At 38.1% G+C, this 25,991-nt stretch overlaps 1 protein-coding gene across 1 annotated transcript in view; it reads left to right on the top strand.

Annotated features, from left to right (window-relative positions):
* The window catches only part of LOC127427321 (cadherin-10-like), a 99,693-nt gene that overhangs the window by 41,223 nt on the left and 32,479 nt on the right, over nt 1-25,991 (top strand). Inside the window, exon 3 of the mRNA XM_051674870.1 lies at nt 11,701-11,995. Coding sequence (XP_051530830.1) covers nt 11,701-11,995 — 295 coding nt within the window. The remainder of the gene's footprint in view (nt 1-11,700; nt 11,996-25,991) is intronic.

The following is a 25,991-nucleotide window of genomic DNA, read 5'->3' as shown; positions in this document are numbered from 1 at the left end:
TTTCTCACTTTTGTCGATACATCACAGTGAGGGACAGGGTGAGGACAGCAGCCAGGCAGGCATTTCAGATGAGCAGGTAAGAACTCAAATGTTCTGATAGGAAAGAATGTAGAATATGATAGTTTTAAATATTTGTATATTATGTATGATAAGAAAGTGAATTTTTATTTATCTGTGCATTACTTTGAACTTTTATTATGCTCAGTGTAATGCATTGTAATAAAACAATCTTTTGATCACAAGTACTTGGGGGACTCACTGTCCTGTTGCTATTATTAACTTAAGTATAAATTACACTTACATTAGATAGATAGATAGATAGATAGATAGATAGATAGATAGATAGATAGATAGACAGACAGACAGACAGACAGACAGACAGACAGACAGATGGCTGGACAGGCAGACAAGCACACAGATATATAGATATATAGATAGACAGACAGACAGACAGATGGCTGGATAGATAGATAGATAGATAGATAGATAGATAGAAAAAAATCAGTGTCCTTGCACTTTAAACATATATATACATATATATATATGCTATTAATTTAATTTGTTTTAAACGCTTAGCAATAAAGCAAAAAAATAAAAATAAAAATAAATAACTAAATACTTACTGTACCTGTAATTATGTTTGTCAAATTATATAATTATTGAAAAGTCACAATTTTGCAGAACGTTTCAATTAAGCTGGCTAAATTTTAGAAATATTACTTTTTTTATTTTTTCAAAACAAGTTGCTTGTTTCTCTTGTGAGATCTGGCAACACTGTTCTCCGTGTTTCTCCTCTTCAGGGATACGGTCGAGTTTTTGACTGGCAGAGATTATTTAGGCAATCTCACGCCGGAGAAATATTCCTGCCAATAAACAAAGGGTATCTGTTCTGGATTGCTGGTGCCACTGAGAGCGCAGTGTTGAGCCAAAAAGTGCTCCCAGAGCAAATGAGCAAGCCATCAGTATTCAAAGCCATGCACCACTCTCCCTGTAGTGCATTTGAAATGAACAGAGGGGTTGTGCTTAGAGTTGAATCAAGATCTTTGAGGCTGAATCACATTGCTGATATTTTTCATGAGTCACTGTAAAAGTCCGCCACATGGCTGACAGACACAGTACTCTGAAATGTCTTTTAATTTGTCCCCAGTGGCCCCAGAGGTGCTTTGACTTCGTTTTTATTTAATTTTTTGTTGTTTTTGCTTTCTCTCTCTCTCTCTCTCTCTCTCTCTCTCTCTTTGAGCTGGCAGTAATTAGGACACCCCAAGTCTTCCAGTGAGCAGCCAAATGGAAAACATTGGCTACACTGTGGAAAAGAAACATCTGGAGTGTTGTGATATAGACCTGTTGGGAAAAAAATAAAAAAAATAAATAAACGAGGTTTACAATCAAATATGCCGGTTACTTATGTGCCTGTAGCAATAGTAATTGAACAGTATATGTGCAGTTTGTCCTTGAAATGCAATATGCGAACAATGAACAGAGCAATTGAATCATATAGCCTATAAAGTCTTTTTTTTTTTTTTTTTTTTTTACATTTTAGATTCAATAACATTTTGATGTGAATCACCATGTTAATGTTACATTAATGCACTGTTTGTGTACTTTGAGTACAGTTCACTTTTAACAGGTTTGCCTGAATGTCTTTGCACTTTGCAGCAGAACAGCTCTAGTGGCAAAGTTGGATGTTTTTCAAGCGCTTTATTTTTTACAAAGAAACATTTTGTGTTAATGACTTAAATAACACTGAGACTTGTAAGTCATTATCATTAACATTATGAATGTGTATTCCTTCAATATAAAGCTCTTAATTCCCTACAACACAATTTTAGTGAATAAAGGAGTCCGGGGCTTGTTATCACAGAGGCTATATCTCAGAAACCATAATGTTTTAAGTCAACAGTCCATTTACACACATATGTGTTTCCTCTAGCAGCGGTTTTGTATGTTGGTTTCAAACAACTATTTCAAAACTCTCTAAAATTATTATTATTATTATTATTATTATTATTATTATTATTATTATTATTATTATTTATTTATTTATTTATTTCCAATATCATAATATTTTTGCTATAGCTCTTGGCTAAACAAGTGAACAAAATAAAAAGCAATGGCATACATTCAGACAATGGTCAACTATATAATTAAGGTAGATTTTAATCTAAAAGTTGATTTTACTTTTAGTAAAACATAGACATTTAGATTTGACTAAATGTCAGATTGAGGCAAGTTGTTTTACCGTTTACATTTTGCTGAAACGGCTGTTTAAGGAAGGTTCTATTGTGACAACTTGCCCCATATAGTGTGACAAGATACCCATTAGCGGACAGCGTGTGTTCAATAAACTGTATTTTTTTTTCCAAGCAAAAACAGTGGAAATGTTCAACAGCTTTTTTTTTTCTTTTCTTTTTTTTATAGACAAGATGAGACAAGACATGAAACTGACTTTCAAAAATGAACCTACCCTGAGAAATATTCACTGGAGTAAAAAGTGTGACAATTAGCACCAGCTTCCTCTATTTCCATGAAATGACTGCTTAAATAGTATGAAACAACTGAAGTCATAGTAAGAACTGCCTCAGAGCTTTATAGAACAAGGCAGGCGGTTACTAGACACATTATGTCTTTATAAACCTGTGGCAAATAAACATCTTTCATACGTCACATTCATTTCTGCAGGGAATTTCAGCGCAACCACAGTCCAGCTCAAATTAATGACCTAATGAAGCCTTCTGTTGTCATTCAAGCGTGTGTTTACCTCAGAGATTAATGCAATGTTTTATGTTTACCCTTTAAGCGCGAGTAGACGCTTGCCTGATAAATACCAATTAGCCCAGAGAAGCTGGGGTTCTGTTGGCTTTATGCGGTTGTCTGCTTTCATTGCATGTCTTTGTCTCAGATGTATTTTTATGGATTTCAAACTCATGTCTGTGTGGGCCATGGCAGCGCTGAAGGATTTCTTCAAAATAAAGGACATAGAGAGACTAATTATAGTGCTGTCAAGGGATTTCATACATAGCTGAGATGAAAATGGAATCCACATCTTCATATCAGCTCTCCCTGTTCAAAACTAACATGAAAGTCCTCTGTTTTCTGGAAAATACACTTCCCTTTGTTGATACAGTATGCTTTTTTTTCTGAAATCAAAGCAAAAACATAAAGCACCGCTTCACCATTTTAATGAATGATAAGTGTGAGCATATTACATCTTGTGTGTGGCATGCATTGACATACGACTTTAAAGGTTCTCAGTCATTCATTTGTCAGTTCTTAAATACATCTATGTTACACAAGAGTAGATTTTAGACTGCGGCCAATGTCATCTGTCATGCCTTTCTGTCTTTTTTAAATGTTACATTTGCTTTGGCCTATAAATATAAAGCAGTCATAATCATTCTGAACCATATTGATAAAGCTTCACAATTTTTAAAGTATATTTTTGTAGAGCACAGCATATATGAGCCTTTCTACAACTATAGCCAATTTTGGCCCAGTGGACTTAAAACACTTCCAACTTAGTCTCATGACAACTCAAGATAATTCGTACGAGATGGTGAAATCGTTAGATATCATACGACTTGGCTCGTACGAAAAGGTATGACCGTTTTCCCCAAAGAGACCAACCAATCCAAAAAAATAAATAAAAAATCAATATAATACAGACAAGCAATTGTAACACTTTATTTTATGAAGGGAAAGGTCTGAGAGCAAATCTGGTTACTCATTACATCTTTATCTATGCAATATAGATGACTGATTTATGTCAATAACCTGTAATATGCTTCCCTCATCCTGTTTAAAAACCCCAATAATTTATTTCTTCCATGGTACAATAAAGTTATTTTCCTATTAAAATCATGGTAAGGTTTAGGTTTGGGTAAAACTAAATAACAACATTAAAAATCGTACTAACATAATTCATTGGTTTATTAATGTTTATCTGTGGGAGTAAAAGTCATACAGTTTTTACAATCCAACATGTACATTTCTTACAATTTTTCCATGTCGTACTAATCATTATGACTTGCGAGAGACCAGGTTGAACACCCCCTTAACAGATCTCACAGTGAAACTGGAAACAATAGGTTGACTTTTAGCCAAAAATCGGTCTATGCTTAAAGGAACGTTCAGAGTTCAATACAAGTTAAGCTCAATCAACAGCATTTGTGGCATAATGTTGATTACCAAAAAAAAAATCATTTCGACTCTTCCCTCCTTTTCTTAAAAAAAAAAAAGAAAAAAGCTAAAATCGAGGTTACAGTGAGGCATGTTCAATGAAAGTTAATGGGGACAATGAGAGTGAATGGGGCTGATTTTGTAGGGTTTAAAGGCAGAAATCTGAAGCTTATAATTTTATAAAAGCACTAACATTAATTCTTCTGTTAAAACTCATGCATAATTTGAGCTGTAATTAAATTGTCATTTTTACAGTCATTTTAGGGTTTTTTGACATTACATCGTCATGAAAAAAAATTGGCTATAACTTTGAACAGAAAAGGTTACTAAGTGATTTTATCACACTAAAATCATGTTTACAAGCAAATTCTTTTAGTCTTGTGGCTATACTCTTGAAAAAAAAAATAATGTTCAAAAATGGGCCCCCATTCACTTCCATTAATATGCCTCACCGTAACCCAGATTTTTGCTTTTTTCAAAGAAAAGTAGGGACAAGTCAAAATAAAATTTTGTGGTAATCAATATTATGCCACAAATGCTGTCGATTGAGATTAACTTGGATTGAATCCAGAACGTGAATTTAACAAAACTGAAACACTGCCTCCAGTGCCCAAAGTGCTGAGTGTTGTTGGGCGTGCAGGTGCCTGTGAACTAATTTTCAGGGTGAAATGTCCATGGAGAGGCACCAAAAGCAAGTTGTGAAACGAGTTGTTTCCAGCTGTACAGGCTGTAATACAGTGAAGATGAATGCATATTTTATGAACTGTAACCCCCAACCCAAACCCTAAACCTAACCATAAGTGGAGTAAAAATGTAATGTTAAAGGCAAAAATGCAACCTCCAAATCGCACTCGTCACTGATTATGTGAACACGATTACTTCTTCGTTCCAATGCGCTTCCGGTCGCACCAGAGGGGAATGTACAGACACCAGTGCTGATGCAAACATGTCTGATAAGAGATGCCCCTTGACGTTAAGTTGGCACAATGTGGCCGAACGTAGGGTATCGTAAACAACATGCCGACCTCCTTTGAGATCACGTAGCCCTTAAAACAGACTTTTTGATGCTTCACTTTCCACTAGTCTGTTGTGGTTTGGGGACAAAATGCCTGACTCCTTTGTCTTGCTAAGGGTAATTTCAAAGCTAGCATCTATGTGTCTTAAAATGCACACCATTAAATTATATTTTGACAATTTGTTCATAATTTGACAAAATTACAGGGACAAAATTGTTGTGGTGGAAATTTTTGAATTATGAAAAAGTCATTTTCACACCTTAAACACTGAAATTTGAAAAAGCTTGGTTTAGTATACTTCAGTATGTTTATCATAGTTGTAAAAATAGAATTCACATTTTCCTGATGCATTTTCATATTTTTGAAGTCTGTGTGTGGGACCTGTGTAAAGCAGTAAAATCTATAAATTGAAGGCATTTGAAAAGTAGCAAATTGATGAAGGCATGGTAAAAAGTTTCATCCAAGATATTCATATAACAAAAAGGAATTTAATAAAAATAACCTTTAGGTCATAAATAGGTTAGGGTTAGATTCCTATGATATATGCTACCCCAACGTGTGATCGCCAGAGTGTAACAACAGCCAAATCTTTATTATGCCCTTAAACGAATTTGACGTTTTTGTCAGGAAAGAATTAAATGCATCTTTGAAAGGCATTTCTTTCCAAAACTGGTTCACCCCACATCACAGTTGGGTCTGAAGTTGTCGGCTGTAAATATGTGGGGAAAATAATTAGATCATATCGCTAGTTATTTATATCTGCTTTAGCTTTCCTGCATGCTGTGTCCCTCACAGTCTCTTTCACTCAGGAGAATGTGGACCCGTGAGATTGAGCGCACAAACATTTCATTAACCACATGCTAATGACTCGCATGCTAATGTTTGCATAGATTACTGGCTTGGAGCTGAAAGCAGAGACATTCCCCCAAGCCCTTCTCTTTCTCTGCCTGACAAATTCTGAATTTATTTATAAGGACTTTTCCTTCATTCTTGTCAGTGATGGTAAGCATTGTGGCTTTGTCATCATGTCACAGAAAGTTGATGCTGGTTTCATAGATATCAAGTCTAGACCACATGAGAGACAAGAGCAGATGTCAAAAAGAGAGGAAATGCAATTTTGTTTAACATTTAATATTGCATTGTGGAATCTGGAATGCATAATAATATTTAAATTTATATCATGTAGTCATCTTGTTTATGACAAAACCATATACAGTAGATGCAACTTGTCTTTCTGTCTGTATATCTGTCTGTCTATCTTTCTATCTATCTATTTGAACTGAACTTACATCTATCTCTTCATTGGCTTATTGCTTTTGATGTGCTAGACTCGGGGGCAGGGAATCAGGGCCAACTCAACCAAACTTATGTTACATATAAATTAGTGGAACAAATACTCTGCAACAGATCGATTTCAAGTTGTGCACACACACACAAAAAATAAATAAATAAATAAATAAATAAATATCAAAACAGTAAAAGGTAGTGCAAAATGTTTTATGAACAGTATGATATTGCATTTTAATGACAAGTTGGCATGGTGCTTAAGGCCATACAAATCATGGCTCATGCATATTAATTATTGACAAGATTGGGCAGTCTAGGAAGGTTGCCTAGCAAAGTCAGCATGCCCTAATGAATATTTTTGTGATAAATGTTGTTTTTTGACGTAAGAAAAGTCCATTGTGGACCCCACTTTAAAACTTGTTTGTGTGCCATTGGCTGGACTGCAGGTTTCATGTCCATTTCAGAATTTAAATGCATGCTGAACAAAAAAAAAAAAAAAAAAAAAAAGATGTTGTTTTTGATCTTTATGGGAAGTTTCCAGCTCATTAACATGAACTGTGTGTAGTTGTAAATGTTTAATGCATAGTAAAATGGTACATGCACAATATTGTTTGGCCATGTTCAAGCAATGCCAAGGTCAGGGGTTTGAATCCTAGGGAACACACATTGATAAAATACATACCTTGAAGGTACTTTAGGTTGCCTTTGATGAAAGTATCTGGCAAATGTATAAATATAATTTTTGGAGACAACAAATGTTGACATTTTAACACAGGAGCCATGTGTGTCTTCAAATCTCTGAAAAACTGTGTGAATGAAATTTCTACATGCTGCATCTGTTAAAATAATTGCATTTGTCAGGTGTCAAGTACAGACTTTTCAGAATTTCTTACATTTCCACAGAATGTCACAGAAACCACAAAACCTAAAACCGGCTTTTAATAACACTATCACAGAGTGTGTGAGACATTCGAATGCACCATCTGGTCCTGCACATGTTGAACCTGCCACATGTTGCCAAAACAGTTGTTTTATACATATTTCAAAGCTGCATCTCCAAGATATTTCGTTTTTTTCTTTTCATGCAGTAAGATGTGAAGTGTCATAAACAAATATTGCAATTCAAATGTGGTTAGGAAGTGAATATGTATAATTGATACTGTCATTCTCTGATGTGATGTCACTGGTATCAGATTACAGTTTGTGAGCAAGCGATGTATGAATCTCTACTCTCACAGTGTCAGCGATGACAGTATAATGCCAGGAGAAACTGAACGATCAATAAAGTGTGAACAGACACTCTGCAACTTGAGTTCGGAATGCTAGTGTTACGAATGTCATCTCCAGACAGTGATGTCAGAAATTATAATTGAAAGCCAAATATACTGTATCTTTCTACAGGTACAAGTCATAGGTTTGATTCCCAGGAACACGTAGTGAGAAAATGTATACCCTGAATGCACTCATTTTCAAAATAAATCAATAATAAATAAATACAATAAAAACTATTTAAATAAAATATAAAAACATTATAATTTGTATTTTGTCTTGTTTTTTTTTTTTTATATATCTTAACATTCTTCAAACAAGAACAACTTACCTGAGAAGCAAAATGACTGCATATTGCTTTCAGAGAAAGCATTTAGTGAGAATTTTAGTGAGTTTAGTTTTAAGAAAAATAATAATATTTACTAATGGGGTTATGAAAAAATAATCTTGATTCAAAGGGAGAACAAGTTTATTTTTCTTATCATAAATTATTATTATTATTATGCAGAGGGGTCAAAGAGGTAGACATGGACCCTACCAAGGGGTGGGCATGGTCGTTGGCAAAGAGTTGGGCATGGTTCCTATCAAAGAGGCAGGTATGATCCTCCTCAAAGAAGTGGGCATGGGCCCTCAGCAAGAGGTGGACATCAGAGGGATGGAGGCAGAAGGCAGCGTACTGTCATTTCCAAAGAGGTCCGAGCCATCATTGTTGACCACATACTTACAGTAAAAGAGGCTGCCAGATTACTGTAATGTATTGTATATTTGAGATTACTGTATTTCCATTTACAGTAAGTTGAATGTAAATGTATTTATTTTGATTCACAATGCAACCACAGGGAAACAAAAAAAAACAAAAAACAAATGTACACAAAATCCATAATGTTTAACATATTTATATATATATATATACCAGTGAGGTTGTGAAAAATAGCCTTACTTCAAAGGAGAACAAGTTTATTTTCCTGTCCAAATGATATTTATTATAATAATATTTTTTGTGTTAAGCATAAATCATAATAAATTGGGTTATATTTTTTTTTTTTTTTTTTGTCTTTTTTTTCTGTAAACAAGACAAAAAAATATGTAGTTATTTATTTATTTTTAGTTTGGATAAACGCATCTGGCAAATTGAAAAATGTATATGCAGTAGAGTAATACTAGCAAAACAAAAAAGGAGAAATGAGCACAATAATAATAAATAAATTATTGTTTTGTGTTTGTGTTTTGATTAAATGAGTAAACTGGGCAGCAGGTATTGACATAAAAACATGTATAATTGACTTTTCAGCAAGAAATGGGATAGAACTGCAGTCAGACAATCACTTTGGTGGCCAGACAACTCAAAATACAAGAACTATAATGAAAAAAAAAAAAAAAAACAAACTTTTAGGTGAAATGTAGATCTATTGCACACTAACATGTCCAGGAAACAGTTACAATTTTAGGGGGTGGTAATTGTGACAGTTCTGAAAACAAACAAACAAAGACATGTTTGCATTTTTCAACCTACAGTCAACCTACAAACAGTTTTTTATCCATATTAAGCTGGGAAAGGAGAATGTATTTTAACAATGAAAAAAATTACACCCTTTAACTTTAATGTAATGGACTTTAATGTTTTGTAATGAGAGGAATAAGAACCCAAACAAGTTTTAGAATCACCTATGCAAGTACGCAAAACACAGAAACCCAATTCTCTGGGCCATGTGCTACTGTGCTGTTTATGTAATTACATGTGAAATGGATACCTAATTTAGTTTCAGGATGGAGAGGAACGACTGTTTTGTGATGACGCAACCTCCAAATTGTGGTTTTAATTGTTGCATGTCAAATTATGTTCATTCTGATAACAGTGCTTAGAAATGCTTCTAAAATTGCATCCAATTATAGCTTGCATTTAGCAGTAAGTGGTCAGATTATGAAATTATAGTGTGTGATGCTTACCTTACAGCTCTCATAATGGAGTATTTTTTTTTTTTTTTTTTTTTTTTTTTTTTTTTTTTTGAAAGATAGCTATTTGTGCTGCTTCCTTTGGATGTTGATTGATAATTTATTAAATATGAAAAAAAGTGTCTACAATGATTGGATATTTTGTCCAGGGTTTTATTAATAGTTTCAGGGTTTGCCTCTTCAGGTAAAATCGTAATCAGGGAAAGAGGAACTGCAATCAGATGGAGAGTGTTGCCGGGCTTTCTTTTGTTGCTAAGAGACAGGTGTAAAATGAAAGTTCTGCTCTGAAGGAGTGTTTTGTGTAATTGTGACAGTTCTGAAAAAAAAAAAAAAAAAAAAAAAAAAAAACAGGTCATATATTTCCTCCGCACTCTGAAAGTACAGGAGTCTACTGACAGTTCTCAGAGATGTCTGCCATACACTGTCAACCATGGCAAACACAGGCCTAACTGTAAATTATGGGGTTTTGCAGATCATGACAAGATCAACCTTCAGTTCAGTTCGGTTAAAAAAGCTACACATTTTTAAACATTTTCTGTGCCGGTTTTAAAGGAAATTTTAAGGGTGAAGTGTGTAATGTCTGTGCCACTAGAGGCACTTAACACAACAGCAAAATATCTAGAGTATATAGGTAAATTTTCCAAAGAAAGATGAGAGTAATGCTTGACATGGCAAAACTCACTGCCACAAAGTACCACCAAGTGTCTCATTACACTTCCCCAAGTCAAACAAGGCCACCCTCTCTACCATGTTCTGGGGTCAAGAAATAGCTGCTCAACACTTTACCCAAAGTAAAACAAGCCCACCCCAAAGTCTCTATGATCTCTCACAGGCCTTGTACACTGAGGTCCTCAGTAAACAAGCCCAGGTCAAATGAACCAACCCCCATGTCTCTACAATGTTTTGGTGCCAATATATGGTGTTCTGGGTGGTTGCTAGGGTGTTGCTATGTGGTAATAACATGTTGTGGGCAGTTGATAGGGTGTCATTAAACTTGCTTCATTGCACAAAGTGAAAGGAGGCCACCTCCATGTCTCTAAGATGATCTGGGCTAACATACAGTGTCCTGGATGGTTGCTGAAGCATTGCTATGTGGTTGCTAGTGTGTTGTGGGTGGTTACTAGGGCATCTTTAAACTTGTCTTACTGTTCCAAGTAAAAAACTGCCACCCCTATGTCTTTAAAATGCTTTGGTGCTGAGATATGGTGTTCTTGGTAGTTGCTAGGGTGTTGTGCAGGGAGTCTCTTATCTTGCTCTAATGCCCCAACATGTCTACGATGTTCTGGTGCCAAGATACAGTGTTCTGGATGGTTGCTGGAGCATTTTTGTGTGGTTGCTCAGGTGTTTTTTTTTGTTTGTTTTTTTTTTTTTTTTGCTTTTTTTTTTTTTTTTTTTTGGTTAATTGCAAGGGTGTTTCTAGGTGGCCCCAAGCGAAAATAGGCCACCCTTATGTGGTGTTTTGGTGCCAAGATATGGTGTTCTAATTCATAAAATTAGCTTAAAATCTGTATAATTTTATGAATGACAGACATTTAATTTTTTCAGAAATCTATGCAGCTTTCTGTGGAGTTCTGTGGCTGGAGCTTCAGGGTGGGCCTGCTTATTATAGATGTGAATTAAATATTTTCTTTTCTTTTCTTTTCTTTTCTTTTCTGAAGTCATAAGTTTGGAGCTTTACACACAAAGAAAATTAAACCGACCAGGCCTTTGAGCCATTTCACATTCATATTTACATATTCATGACTCATTTAAAAACATACCTCAAGACACACATTCTTACTTACATCCAGAAAAGTGTTAAACTCTGTTTAGCAAAATGGTGTAACTTCTGGTTCCATTTGCACAAGATTTAAGGCCACAGGCTGAACCTTTAGACTAGACAGACTGAGCATACTTGCAAACAATTTGCCAAAACACACACTAAGAAAACAGTTAAATCAGGAACTGTTAGTTCCAATGAAATGGCTAATTTCATGAAATCCTCTTAACTCTTTTTCAGCTACACTCAGACATGGATACAGAAGATGGCTCAGTGAAGTATGTCCTCACAGGAGACGGGGCTGGAACTATTTTTGAGATTGATGAGAATTCCGGTGATATTCATGCCACCCGAAGGCTAGACAGGGAAGAGAAAGCATCATACACCCTGAGTGCCAAAGCTGTCAACAAAACCTCTGGGCAGGATTTGGAGAAGGGCTCGGAATTTGTCATCAAAATCCACGACATCAATGACAATGAGCCAAAGTTTTCCAAGGACAGTTATGTGGCCAGTGTATCAGAGATGTCTAATGTTGGTGAGTAAATTAAGGTGTTACTTTTTCATTATTTGCATCTTGGTTCAAGAGTGCAGCTTCAAGTTTCAGGTAAATATAATGTGTACTATTTAAAATGACTTCTAGAACTATTTAGAAGCTACTTATTGGTATTGCTTAATGCATTCAAATGTTTTTAATAATTTTTAAAACCAATATAGAGTGTTGGAAAAAAATGTCATTAATTACAATTCACTTCTTATAGGAGGCAGCGGGCGAGTTGCGACATGTGACGTGAGCGTACACTGCCCTGGCGGTTTATGTACGCCACGGTCGCTGTGTTGTCCGTCCGGTCCAACACATGCTTGCCCTGAATCAACGGCCGAAGCCTCCACAGGGCCAGCGATACTGCCAGCAACTCTAGGCAGTCGATGTGCCATTGCAGGCGGGGCCCTGTCCAGAACCCCGATACTGCCTGCCTGTTGCACATGGCGCACCAGCCCGAATTCGAGGCATCGAACGCCTCGAGACCTGCTCTAAGGGAACCCCTGCCCGTAGAAATGCCAGATCTGACCAAGGGCTGAAAGTTTGGCATTGTGGCGCCATGCCCACCTCGGGACTCGAGTCTGTTGCCAGTGCTGGAGCGGTCTCATATGCATCAACCTGAGGGGGAGTACCACCGCCGAGGATGCCATATGCTCCAGGAGCCTCTGATATTGTTTCACTGGCCTTCCACCTGAAGGTTCTCAGGCAGGCCAGCACCGACTGTGCATGCTCGTTTGTAAGGCATGCCATCATGGTGACTGAGTCCAACTCCATACTAAGAAAAGAGATGCTCTGCGCAGGGGAGAGCTTGCTCTTTTCCTAGTTGACCTGAAGCCCCAGTCGGTCGAGGTGCCGAAGCACAAGGTCCCTGTGCACACACAATAGATCTCGTGAGCGAGCTGGGATCAGCCAGTCATCGAGATAATTGAGGATGCGAATGCCCTTCTCCCTTAGCGGAGCCAGAGCAGCTTCTACGACTTTGGTAAAGAAGCGATGAGACAGGGATAGACCAAAAGGGAGGACCTTGTACTGGTATGCTCATCCCTCGAAGGCAAACCGAAGAAAGGGTCTGTGTCAAGGAAGGATCGATACATGAAAGTATGTGTCCTTCAGGTCGACGGCCGTGAACCAATCTTGATGTCGTACAGACGTCATGATGTGCTTCTGCATCAACACCTTGAACAGAAGCCTGTGTAAGGTCTTGTTCAAGGCACGCAGATCCAGAATTGGGAGCAACCTCTCTTGGACATGATAAAATAAGGGCTGTAAATACCCTTGTGCGACTCGGCTAAGGGGACGGGCTCTATCGCTCCCTTTGCAAGAAGGGTGGTGACCTCCACCCGAAGGACTGAGGCATCCTCGCCTCACACCGCGGTGGAGAGGACACCACTGAACCTGGGCGGCCATCTGGCAAACTGGATCACGTAGCCAAGACGGATCATCCTGATGAGCCATCGTGACGAGCAGGAAAATGCTAACCAGGCTTCCAGCCTCTGTGCTAAAGGCACCATGGGGACGATTGGTTTTATCACGCCCGGGGTGGGTGGTTCGCAGCGAGGCAGGGCAGACATCCCACCGGGAAGATTGTCCAGGGGAGGCGTGCTGCCACGCGAGCCCGCAATGGTGGCCGGTGGCTGGGGCAGGTGAGCGGCCCCAAGAACCGCCGTACTTACCTGTTTGCCGGCTTTCTTTCGGCAGAAAACAAGGGAACGCGAGATACTCATGTCCCGCTTGTTGATCTGAAAGACTTTCAGTGCCTGGCCATTGTGAGCACGAGGGCAGGAGGGGCTGAGCATTGGAGAATGACCCAGGGAATGAGAAAACTGTTCTTTATTGACAATTTGGGTGCCGGGGCTCAGAAGGCACCCGACGATGTTACGAGGGCACTCACCTCATGCTGGCCCAAGGGTGGGAGTGGGACCCGTGCTCACGCCTGGGTCAGGCCAGTCAACGAGAGTCGCCTCATCCCTGGGTCACCTGTCTCAGGGCCTCTTCGAAGCCTGACAGGGGTTCTTGGCGGCCAGCTGATGGGCAGGTGGAGCCGCCTTCCTACGGGAGGATCTTCTTCTCAGAGGTGGGCTCAGATGGTGGGGGAGCCGGGGCCGACGCCGCAAGAGGACAGCCCTGGCAAGAGGCAGATGGGGTGTGGGACTTCGGAGACCTGTAGGCAGCCGAGTCGCACCGCGGCAGGATGTGTTTGATGGCCTCCATCTGCCAAAGAGACACTTGGGAGATGGGTGCATCGAGAAAGCGGACCTTTTCGGCGTCACGCATCTCCACAAGGTTGAGCCACAGGTGCCGCTCTTGGACCACCAAGGTGCACATCGTCCGGCCCAGGGCGTGCCGTGACTTTCGTCACCCATAAAGCGAGGTCGGTCATGGTACGCAGTTCATAAATGCACCACTACAGCGTGCTCTACCTGGGGAAGCTCGACGTATCCTTTAGCCGCTCCGCCATAGAGGGTAGTTAGGGTCGACAAGCTGGCGAAGCATGTACGGGCAGAGACAGGTGCCTTCCATGACTTCGTGAGCTCCTCGTGCACTTCTAGGAAGAAGGGCACCGGGGCGGGGCACGGCCGTGAGTCACGCTCCGAGTCCAGAAACCAATCATCCAGCCGCAAACACTCAGAGCAGGGCAGAGGGTTCCACTCAAGCCCGATGTTCGCGGCCGCCCGGGCAAGCACGGCTGCCACTCAGCATCCGCCCCATCCTGAGCTCTACCGCCCGAGAGCGGGAGCACAGAAGATTCATCCGCTTCCAAAAGCAGAAGCCCACCCTCCAATGCTGCAACCGATAACTCATCCTCGTCACGAGCCCCGAACAAGACATTAAATCTGCATTGAGGCGGACCGTCTGCCTCGCTCGTGAACTCTACCGGGCAGAACGAGCATGCTGGAGGATGGGAGGACGCAGCCGCCAGAATTTCAACCTAGGACAGACCGGGTCGGGAAGCAGCGGCGGTGGTTCTCTGCTTCACGAAGAAGGAAGAGAGCCGCCACCGCAACGTTCTCATGGCCATGTTCTCACAGTGAGAACATGACCCCTCCACAAAAGCTGCCTCGGCGTGCTGGCGACCCAAGCACTCGAGACAGATTTCGTGGCCATCCGGTGGGGAGAGATAACGGCCACACCCAGTAGCACAAAGGCGAAAGGATATCTTTAAAAAGAAGCCAATCATTTGTGCGAGCTCTTTTAGAGAAAATATACTCTTTTAAATGTACTCTTTTAACACTTGTGGACTCCCCGAAGCACCCAGGGGAAGCACAACACTCGACCGTTCGAGGGTGACCGCTGATATGCGCCGTAATTCCAGCAGCAGAAGGTAAGATGATGGGATGATCACACATGCGCTAGGCTCCGAAGAACAAGTCTGAATGAGTGGTGCACACCATCTCCTTTTATACCCATATGTCCGGGGCGGAGAGTGGCATGCAAATTCCACTTGCCAATTTTCATTGGCCTTTTCTGAATAAAGCAAAGGTGATTGGGGCTCTCAAGAGCGAACCCGTAGTGTCACTACATCGACACAACGTCGAGTAAGTGACAGACAGTGAACAGAGTGTGAACTCAACTATATTTATAGGTTTTTATACATAAAGTGTATACACATATTTTTGTACATTTCAATAGATGCTGAAATGTTCAATGTCTACTTCAAGCATCCAAAATATAAACAATTGTAGCGAATATTAACCTAAAGTGTATAGCACATGCATACATAACTTAAAGGATTATTAAATGTTAACAATTTAAGCTCAATCGGCAGCATGTATGGCATGTTCAATAATTAATAATTTTGACTCACGGCTTGTTATTTATTTATTTATTGTTTGTTTATGTATTTATTTATTTATTTATTTTTAAAGCAAAACTCACAGTTACAGTCAGGCGCTTTCAATGGAAGTGAATGGGGCCAGTCCATAAAGGTTAAAATGCACATTGTTTTAAAAGTATAGACACAAGATGTAAACACTATACATTTTAACATGATTTAGTGTGAGAAAATGGGGATGCAATGGCAGTTAACCCTGTTAGTGATTTTATAACACTAAAGTCATATTAACATGTATAATGTTTCCCTTTGTGGCTTTACTTTTGAAACAATGTGTATTTTAATGTGTAAGAACTGGCCCCATTTGCTTCTATTGTAAGTGTCTTTTTTGCAACATTTTTGATCAAAGGAGAGACTAGTTTAAATTCTGTGGAAATCAACATTATGCCAAAAATGCTGTCTATTGAGCTGAACTTGTATTGAACCTGAAACAATCCTTTCATAATGAATCCTATGAAAATGGTAGCAGGGCTCTCAATTATCAGCAAATGATGGAAAATAACTTTGTCCAAGATAAAGCTTTTTAATGGCAAATTTATTTAGATATGAAATTTAAGTGGGACTTATGAAAGTATTTGTATTTGTGAACGTATTTGTCAAAGTAGTTGACAATAAAATCAACCAATGAATTCCATTACTTCTAGTGGTTGACCAATATATCACCAAAGCTGATAAATCAGCCGATATTCTGACCTTTTTAATTATTGCATTGGGCGATACATTTTCTCATTTGGCTGATTTGTTTCTTGAGGGCGCCAAAAATAACCTGCTTGCATGTTAAGCGACTTAGACATGTAAACGACCAGTCACAATTTGTTTTGTTTTTACGTGCCATCGTGTTACTACAATAATAGACCGGTGTGAAACACAGTCTCATTTAAACTATCTGCATATCAGAGCCACGGCAGATGCGTTTGAGCTCATACTGTTAAAGTGCTCGCTGTTTCATTCTTCCTCTCTCTACTCGACAGTTCCCTGTAACTTTTAACCATCTTGTCTAATGATAAAAAGGCAAGTATTAATAAAACTAATATAATATACTGTCTGCACATATGTGCATATCTCGTTTAAACAGATCTAATAAACAAACCTCACAAAACTTGAGCTGATACAGCACCCTGTGGAGCGCTCATTTATTTACATATAAAGCAAGTATTCTATCAGTCTCTCCTCCGCAGTTCCTTGTCACTTTTAACTTTATTTTCTAATGATAAAAGACAAATATCAATAGAACTTATATTATATTGCCTATCGTTTGCAAATATGCAGATATCTTGTTTAAACAGATGTAATTCACGAACCTCACGAAAATCCAGCGTTTTCTTTCCATTGAGCACTCATCTAATATCTTCCTCTGAAGCGAGAATTCTATCAGTCAGTATCAAAACTTCAGGATCATGATTTGTCAATTCTTGATTCACAAATCATGATGGTCAGTCCGTGACAATCCAAGTAGGCGATCCAGGCCATTTAAACTGTCAGGAGATTGCTGCTCACGCTGGATCTGCATGAGCACGTGAGTGCAACTTCAAAGTAAAAGCACTTCACGTGTGCTATAAGTAAATATCTTATTCACTGTGCACTGTATGTACAATTGGTTTGATTCAATATTTTTTTTTTTTTTTGTTTAGAAAATGCAATTGCTGATGTGGACATGCCATCCGTGGTTGCTGGATTACTGTGTGTACTGTTATTTCCTTCTTTCTAATATACTGACAATTTATTTGTGCAAAAGTTCTGACTAAACAGAAATCAGAAGAAACTGCTATCTACCATTTAAAATGCTATATTATTTGTTTAGATAATTACTTACAAAGTTAAAGTTTTGTGTGAAATTGAGTAAATATAGTACTAAATAGGAGTTTATAATATTTTTAGCAATTGTATTTTTATGTTATTTACTATATTAAATTGTGTGACATTTTGGCATTGTATTGGCCTATCGACCACCCTGCTCTCTGAATATCGGCATCGGCCATTAAAAACCCCATATCGTCCACCACTTATTACTTCAACTGGCTACTCTATGAATCTGAAAATAATTAAATATTTATGTCGTAAATTTGCACATATTATGTGCTAGAAACTGTCCCTATATTGGTTATGTACAGTACATATCAGAGTGCAGATATGCATATCCATAATGCGTGAGTGTTAGAATAAAATTCTAACTCTAACCTGGGCCGTAGCAAGGAATTCTGGGACCCTTGACTGTATATTGCTCTGGGCCATTTTCTTATGAAAATATACAGTTAAACAAATTTTGTGGGGCCCTCTGGACCTATTGGCCCCTAGAATCATTACATCCATTCACTCCATTAGCAACGGCCCTGACCCTAACCTTACCCTAACCCTAACTAACCCTAACCTTATACCTATGAATATGAATGGATTAACGCTGAAATCAGCTAGTACAAAAACGTAATTACTGTTTTTATGAAGATTTGTATGTCCAGGTATGTCCAGGTTTTTTTTTTTTTGTTTTTTTTTTTTTACAAAAAAACTACTTTGTCATTCACTCCATTCACACTCACTTACACAAGAACCTAAATTAAGCTAAAGTACCTCCAAATAAACATCCAATCCCAAATGACTCTGGACATGGATAAAAAAGCACAATTCAAGTAGTAGTAGCTAAGTAGAAAAAAATAATGTCTGTTTACTGAGTAGTAAAAACCATTCACCGTGGAGAGCAAAGTGACATTGGCCAATTAAAATGAACACACTTGCTTTTTTAATACTAAGCTTAAACACGCTTTCTTTCAGCCACTTGATCAGCGCTGATTAAACAAACTATGACAAACATTCAACTTCACAATATCCAGTCTGAATTCATTCAATTATCAGTGAATTTATCCCCATTAAGAGCGAAAGAGAGAGAATCAAAGTAAATGATGGGGATGCAGCAAGCTGAAATCAATTACTCTTCACAAAGCAACAAATTAACCCACAGGTTTATCTCAAATTAATCAAAACTCATTTGCAGTTCTGACAAAAACAAGGCAGCCGGTTTTGATTAAAGATTTTGCTCTATGATAAGATAATCATTGTGGATGTTAATCATTGTGACCGGCAAATTAATCAAAGACTAATCACAAGGAATGAGGAAATTATGCTTGAAGTGGTTGTGTGTGTCTTGGTGCACCTATTTATATTTGTCAATTCATAGAGCACAGTTTAGGGAATCTTGACACAAATGTGACATAAGTGTCAAATGTCACACACAAGAATGTGAAAAATAAATAAATATATATATATATATATATATATATATATATATATATATATATATATATATATATATATATATATTTTTTTTTTTTTTTTTGCAGTTTCAATACCTTATTTATAGGTAGCATAGTGCTGTAAGATGTGTCAGTGAGTTAGATGTGTCACCCCCTTTATCTTGAAAACTGTGCACAATTTTTATCACATGGCCATATATTCAGGAATTACCCATCATATTACAGCTTGAAGTGAAAATGTAAACTTTGTTGTAAAATTTGGTCACAATATTAAACCTTTTTTCTTGCTGGTTTCTTCAAGAAAATTTGAAAAGAATGTGCCGCAAAATTTAATTTTAGAATGGGATTAGTGACCCTCAGCAAACTTCCAAGGGGTCATCGGGATGATTTTAAATGATTTATTATAAGTTATATTGTAATAATCTATCTTAGTAAAAAAAAAAAAAAAAAAAAAAACTAACCACAAAAGTGAGTCATAGTTCCCAACTCTAAAATATAAAGAAATTGTTTATTTTTGTTCATTTACATGAACTGTCCTAAAGAACCAATTTTCTTCAAGGGATAGTAAACCCAAAAATTAAAATTCTTTCATCATTCACTCACCCTCATGCCATCCAAGATGTGTTTGACTTTCTTTCTTCTGCAGAACACAAATAAAGATTTTTAGAAGAATATCTCAGCTCTGATGGTCAATTCAATGTGAGTGAATGGTTGCCAGAACTCTAAGGGTCCAAATATCACATAAAGGAATCATAAAAGTAATCCATACAACTCCAGCGGTTTAATCAATGTCTTCTGAAGCGATCCAGTTGGTTTTGGGTAAGAACAGGTCAAAAAGTAACTAATTTTTTCACTACAAATCTTGACAGCAGTATCCTTGGTGATCGTGATTTCAAGCTCTATTACACTTCTTGTAGCGCCATCTAGCGCTCTGTGCATGTGATAAGCACTAGGAAGTGCAACTGAGCTTGAAATCATGATCGTACAGTAAATACAGTAAAGTTACATTTAGGTTTGTTCTCACCCAAAACCAACAGGATCGCTTCAGAAGACATTGATTAAACCACTGGAGTTGTATGGATTATTTGTATGATGCCTTTATGTGATATTTGGACACTTTGAGTTCTGTCCACCACTCATTTGCATTATATGGACCATCAGAGCTGAGATATTCTTCTAAAAACCTTTATTTGTGTTCTGCAGAATAAAGAAAGTCATACATATCTGGGATGACATGAGGGCGAGTAAATTATTAATTTAAATTTTTGGGTGAACTATTCCTTTAAAATATTCTGTTTTCCTAGCGCTACACGAGAGAGAGAGAGAACAATTTAGGTGAGCATGTTCGATTACTTCCTCGGTTCCATTGCTGCGTACAAATGTAGTGTTTTGTGACGCTACAGTGCAACACATTGGAAAATGTACCTCCTTACTGGAAAAGCTAGACTATTGTGAAAATAGCTTAGCTAATGTCAAGCTACTGAAAATGCGGTTAAGGTAGTAGTATCGCTACTTTTAGTTAACCACTCCCCCACACCCATCACTAGACAAAGAACAGAAACAATAATGGGGAAAAGATTATGGAAGTGGACTTTGAAATGAGTTAGATAAGAGCTCACATCAACTGTATGATCACCATGTGTGCTAACAACCAATCCAACAAGAAATTTGTCATTAAAACAAATAGGTATTCATTATTCAGTAAAATTATGAATTTCTTATTGGACAGTAGAAGTATTTGTTGAAAGAAAGTACCCTCCGGCCTGAAACACTACCAGTCATCTTTCCAGATACATGTACAAAACCACTCAACTCAAGCCTAAGGGACTCTCTGTTTGATTCTTACATTACAGCACCCAATCTCTTTTATGTTTTTGCTGTTAGGAGCCTTCAAAATCTCCTATGAAGTACCTGTGTCTTACAAGCTAACTTCATTCAATGTTGTTTTATTCTGATTCTTAACATTACAAATGGCAGATTCCTCCCTGCACTGTCACTACCGATTTTATTTTTTTCCTAAATGTAAAAGCATGTAATGTTACAGCAATTCTTTATTTAACTCTGGGCAGGGGAGTTATTTATTCAACACAATCTGGTAAAAGCAGCCTTGTAAATGGACCACAGTCTTTTCCCCCCAGGCTTTTGCATTTGAAACCCAAGCCCTGTCTTTCTTTTCCAATTCACTTTCCGGCAGTCTCGTTCTTCCTTTCATTCCTTTATTTCTCCGTGAGGTTCAAAGTTACATCATCCATGCTACTCTGTAACGTAAATGGGACAGCATGGTCATTTGACACTTTACTTTAGCTCTTCCTTTCTCCCAGCCGTGTTCGACTTCACAAACAGCTCTGCTTGCCAAACCGAGAGGTCACGGTGGCACTCGCGTTTACATCGAACAAACTGGCCATGTGTTGCGAACGTGCCTGCCGTTAACCAGCTCTGGCCATCCATGAAGGTAGAGACCTTGTTTATCTCTGTGTTATCTGAATGGGATCGAAGGGCAACAGATGTTTCCGCATTCATTAGTATTCTCTAAGCCGTTTGCAGAGCGCATGCCGCTCGTCAGAGGTCTTGTCGATGCCAAGGACGCAGTCGATCCATGGCGGAAACAACACGCACGCTCGGTCCACCTTCAGCGGTGAGACTAAGAAAACGTGAAGTCACCTCTAAAGTCTATTGAGAAGAAAGAACAGTAAGATGTCATTAGTATACAAATGAAAAAAGAGAGACCTCAGAGGGAGCGACTTAGATGCAGCCGTGACTGTAATGGAAAGCATGGCTGTTGGCAAATAGGAATGAAGTGAGATTTTGCCCTTGATTTTGCAGGACAAAAGTTTTTCTCTCTAGATATTTCAAAGGCCAGCCCAAGATCAAACTTTTATTGTTGTAAATGGTGTACTTTGAGGCAAGAATTTTACTATCACACTTTAGCCAAATTTAAATAGATCCATCGGCTGTGTCTGAACCTAAGGCAGCTGCCATGATGCCCAGTCAGAACAATGATTTAATTGACAATGTTTATGTATGAAGGTACAGTACCTCATAAGGCAACTGGTTTTAAATATGATTTGCAATGTAAACAACTTCCAACGCATCACATCATCATGTTTAATGATCTAGAACAAATTCAAGTGAACATTCGACTTTACTAAGTAAATGGCTGTAATGCTTGTTTTATTTATCTGCTTCTTTATTTATTTAGTTTGTAGAATTTTAATGTTAACACATTGTTCTGGTTCAATACAAGTTAGGCTCAATCAACAATGGTGTGTTGATTATCAAAAAAACAAAACAAAAAAAACAAAAAACAAAACAAAAATAATAATAATAATATAGTTCTGACTCATTCCTTCTTTATTTAAAAGAAAGGAAAAATCATAGTTAAAGAAAGGCACTTACAATGGAAGTGAATGGGGCCAGTCAAAAAACGCTTAACTGCACATTGTTTCAAACGTAAAGCCACATGACTTAAACATCTTACATGTTAAAATTATTTTAGTTTGATAGAATTGCTTACTAACCTTATCTGTGTAAAGTTATGACCATTATTACAACACTGTTGTCATGACAACGAAAACCTGTAATCCCATTATTGGATACTTTACATAGATATGGTTAGTGCTTTATGAGATTTTATCAAGCTAAAATAATGCTAACACATATAATTGTATGTCTTGATGCTATACTTTTGAAACAGTGGCCACATACACACTGCAGCTTAATACAGTTGTTAGTTCACCTTTTAGTGCTTAATCTTGTTCTTTACACACACAGTTCAGTAAAATACGGAAGTGACAACCGCATTTTAAAAAATTCCACAGTGTGTATGGAACCACACTGAACAACTAGTTGTTAATGAAGTGATCAATGGCACGTGTGAGACATGTATGCCTTCTCCTGGTGTAAATCACACTTACAGAGGTGTGTGTCTTCATTCATTCATATTTTCCAGTCTTCCTCTCTCATCAGTAGTTTCTCTCATCATCCATGTGGTCTCAGAGTAACACGTACAGTCCAGAGCAAGCACTCTGTTTAACAACAGCCGCTTTGACGCGCATAAAGAAAACACAGTAATTCTGTCTATGGCAGCTAATTAAACATTGTCAGATGATAATAGATCTGTGGTGGATAATCTCTTTGCTCACAGTCAACAAAAAACGTGTTAAACTGATGGCATTCATGTTTCACAGGCGCGAGTTGCTGCAGCGTTGCTATGGCTACACTTGTCAATCATCGCAATTGCGGGAGTCTGTCCTGTATTCCGTAAACAAATGGAAGGATAATTTAGGGGATTCACTCCCACATTTAAATGCGGTTGTCACTCCCTAAACTTTGTAGTGTGTATGTGGCCAGTGTGTATTTTAACGTTTATGGATTGCCCCATTCACTTTTATTGCAAGTGTCTTACTGTAACCATGATTTTTGCTTTTATTTAATCTTTTGTGTGTGTGTGTGTGTGTGTGTGTGTGTGTGTGTGTGTGTGTGTGTTAATAAACATTATGCCAGAAATGCTGTGAATGGAGCCTAACTTGTACTGAACCCAGAACATTCCATTACATAAATGTGTATATGTATATATATATATATATATATATATATATATATATATATATATATATATATATATATACACTACCAGTCAAAGGTTTTGAAACACTTATTCTTTATTGTAATTGTTTTTTTTTTTTGTTTTTTTCACATTTTAGAATAATAGTAAAGTCATCAAAACTATGGAATAACATAAATGGAACTATGGGAATTATGTTGTGACTAAACAAAATCCAAAATAAATAATATATATATATATTATATATTATATATATATATATTAGCATCTTCAAAGTAGTCACCCTTTGCCTAGAATTTGCAGACATGTACTCTTGACATTTTCTCAACCAACTTCTTGAGGAATCACCCTGGGATGCTTTTTAAACAGCAGAAGGAGTTCCCGTCTATGTTGGGCACTTATTGGCTGCTTTATTATTTGGTCCCCAAGTCATCAATTTCAAAACTTTTTTTTTTTAATTAAATTTTAGTTTTGTAATGAAATAAATTAATACGGTGGCACAATTATATTTTTGTCTACAAAACTAATTTCAAACATTTAAGCATATGCCTTCAGATCAAAATATTTTTAAGATCATGAGAAACATTTCAGTCAAGTGTTTCAAAAGTTTTGACCGGTAGTGTATATTTAAGCAATATCACACGACCAAGAGTGCGATATGGCCCTATATCAGCACTGCTGTGATTCGGATGGTAATCACAGCAGTGCTGATTTAGGGCCATATAGCATGATTGCGAGTGTGATATTGTTTATATACAACAGTTCAATGAACAAGTAAATTAAAAAAAAAAAATAGGAAAAACTGAGTACGGTCATAAAAACGCTTTTGTGCATGGAACTACTTTCTTACGCGACAGATCAGAATCTGCCGTTGCTGTTTCAAACCAAATGATGCGTCCAAGCCTTCGTTAGTAATTCAAAAATGTCACTTCAGACATAGTATCACAGCTTGTGCTGTTTCTAACAAGGATGTGTGTGTGTGTGGGAGAGAGAGAGAGAGAGAGAGAGAGAGAGAGAGAGAGAGAGAGAGAGAAAGTAAAACAGATGTTTTTACACACAGTAAAACATCTGAGTGCTGATTCTTTGATGCTGATGCTTATTCTTTAGGTTTCGGACACAGTCACATTGTTTTGAAATGTGATTTCTAAAATGAATAGGTTCGATTTTAAATAAATGTTCTGGGTTCAATACAAGTTAAGTTCAATCCACAGCATTTGGGGCATAATGTTGATTACCCTTAAAATAAATTTTGACTCATCCCTCTTTTTAAAAAAAAAAGCAAAAATCAAGGTTATAGTGAGGCACTTACAATGAAAGTGAATGCTGCCAATTTTTGGAGTGCTGAAACAATAATGTGAAGCTGATAATTTTATAAAAGCACCTTCTTCACACAGATCTTCAATAGATCACTGGAGCAGTGTGAAGTCCCATGCTGCTTCAAACACTCAGTCATTATTCCTGTCCCAAAGAAACCAAAAATCACAGGACTTAATGACCTGTGGCCCTGACATCTGTGGTCATGAAATCATTTGAGAGACTGGTGTTGGCCCACCTGAAAAACATCACTGGACCCTTTCTAGATCCCCTTCAATTTGCTTATCGAGCAAACAGGTCTGTGGATGATGCAGTCAACCTGGGATTGCATCATATCCTGCAACATCTGGACAGACCAGGGACATATGCAAGGATCCTTTTTGTGGACTTTTTTCAGCTTTCAACACCATCATCCCAGCTATACTCCAGAATAAATTACACCAACTCTCTGTTCCCATGTCTATCTGTCAGTGGATTACCAGCTTTCTGATGGACAGGCAGCAGCTTGTGAGATGGGGAAACCCACTTCCAGCACCTGTACAATCAGCACTGGTGCCCCCCAGGGATCTGTGCTCTCCCCACTACTCTTCTCCCTCTACACCAATGACTGCATTGCCAAGGACCCCTCTGTCAAGCTCCTGAAGTTTGCAGATGTCACCACTGTCATCGGCCTCATCCGAGATGACGATGAGTCTGCATACAGAAGGGAAGTTGAACAGTTGGCTGTCTGGTGCAGTCAAAACAACCTTGAGCTGAACACGCTCAAAACGGTGGAGATGATTGTGGACTTTAGGAGGAACACCCCAACAATGACCCCCCTCACCATTCTAAACAGCACTGTGGCAACAGTGGAGTCATTCAGGTTCCTGGGCACTACCATCTCACAGGACCTGAGGTGGAAGACACACATTGACTCCATTGTGAAAAAGGCCCAGCAGAGGTTGTACTTCCTTCTCCAGCTGAGGAAGTTCAACCTGCCACAGGCGCTGCTGATACAGTTCTACTCAGCAGTCAATGAGTCTGTCCTCTGCACTTCAG

This window comes from Myxocyprinus asiaticus, chromosome 36 (assembly GCF_019703515.2).
Source record: "Myxocyprinus asiaticus isolate MX2 ecotype Aquarium Trade chromosome 36, UBuf_Myxa_2, whole genome shotgun sequence".
Classification (NCBI taxonomy): domain Eukaryota; kingdom Metazoa; phylum Chordata; class Actinopteri; order Cypriniformes; family Catostomidae; genus Myxocyprinus; species Myxocyprinus asiaticus.
Note: the sequence above shows the minus strand (reverse complement) of the source record. Positions and strands in the feature narration are given on the sequence as shown.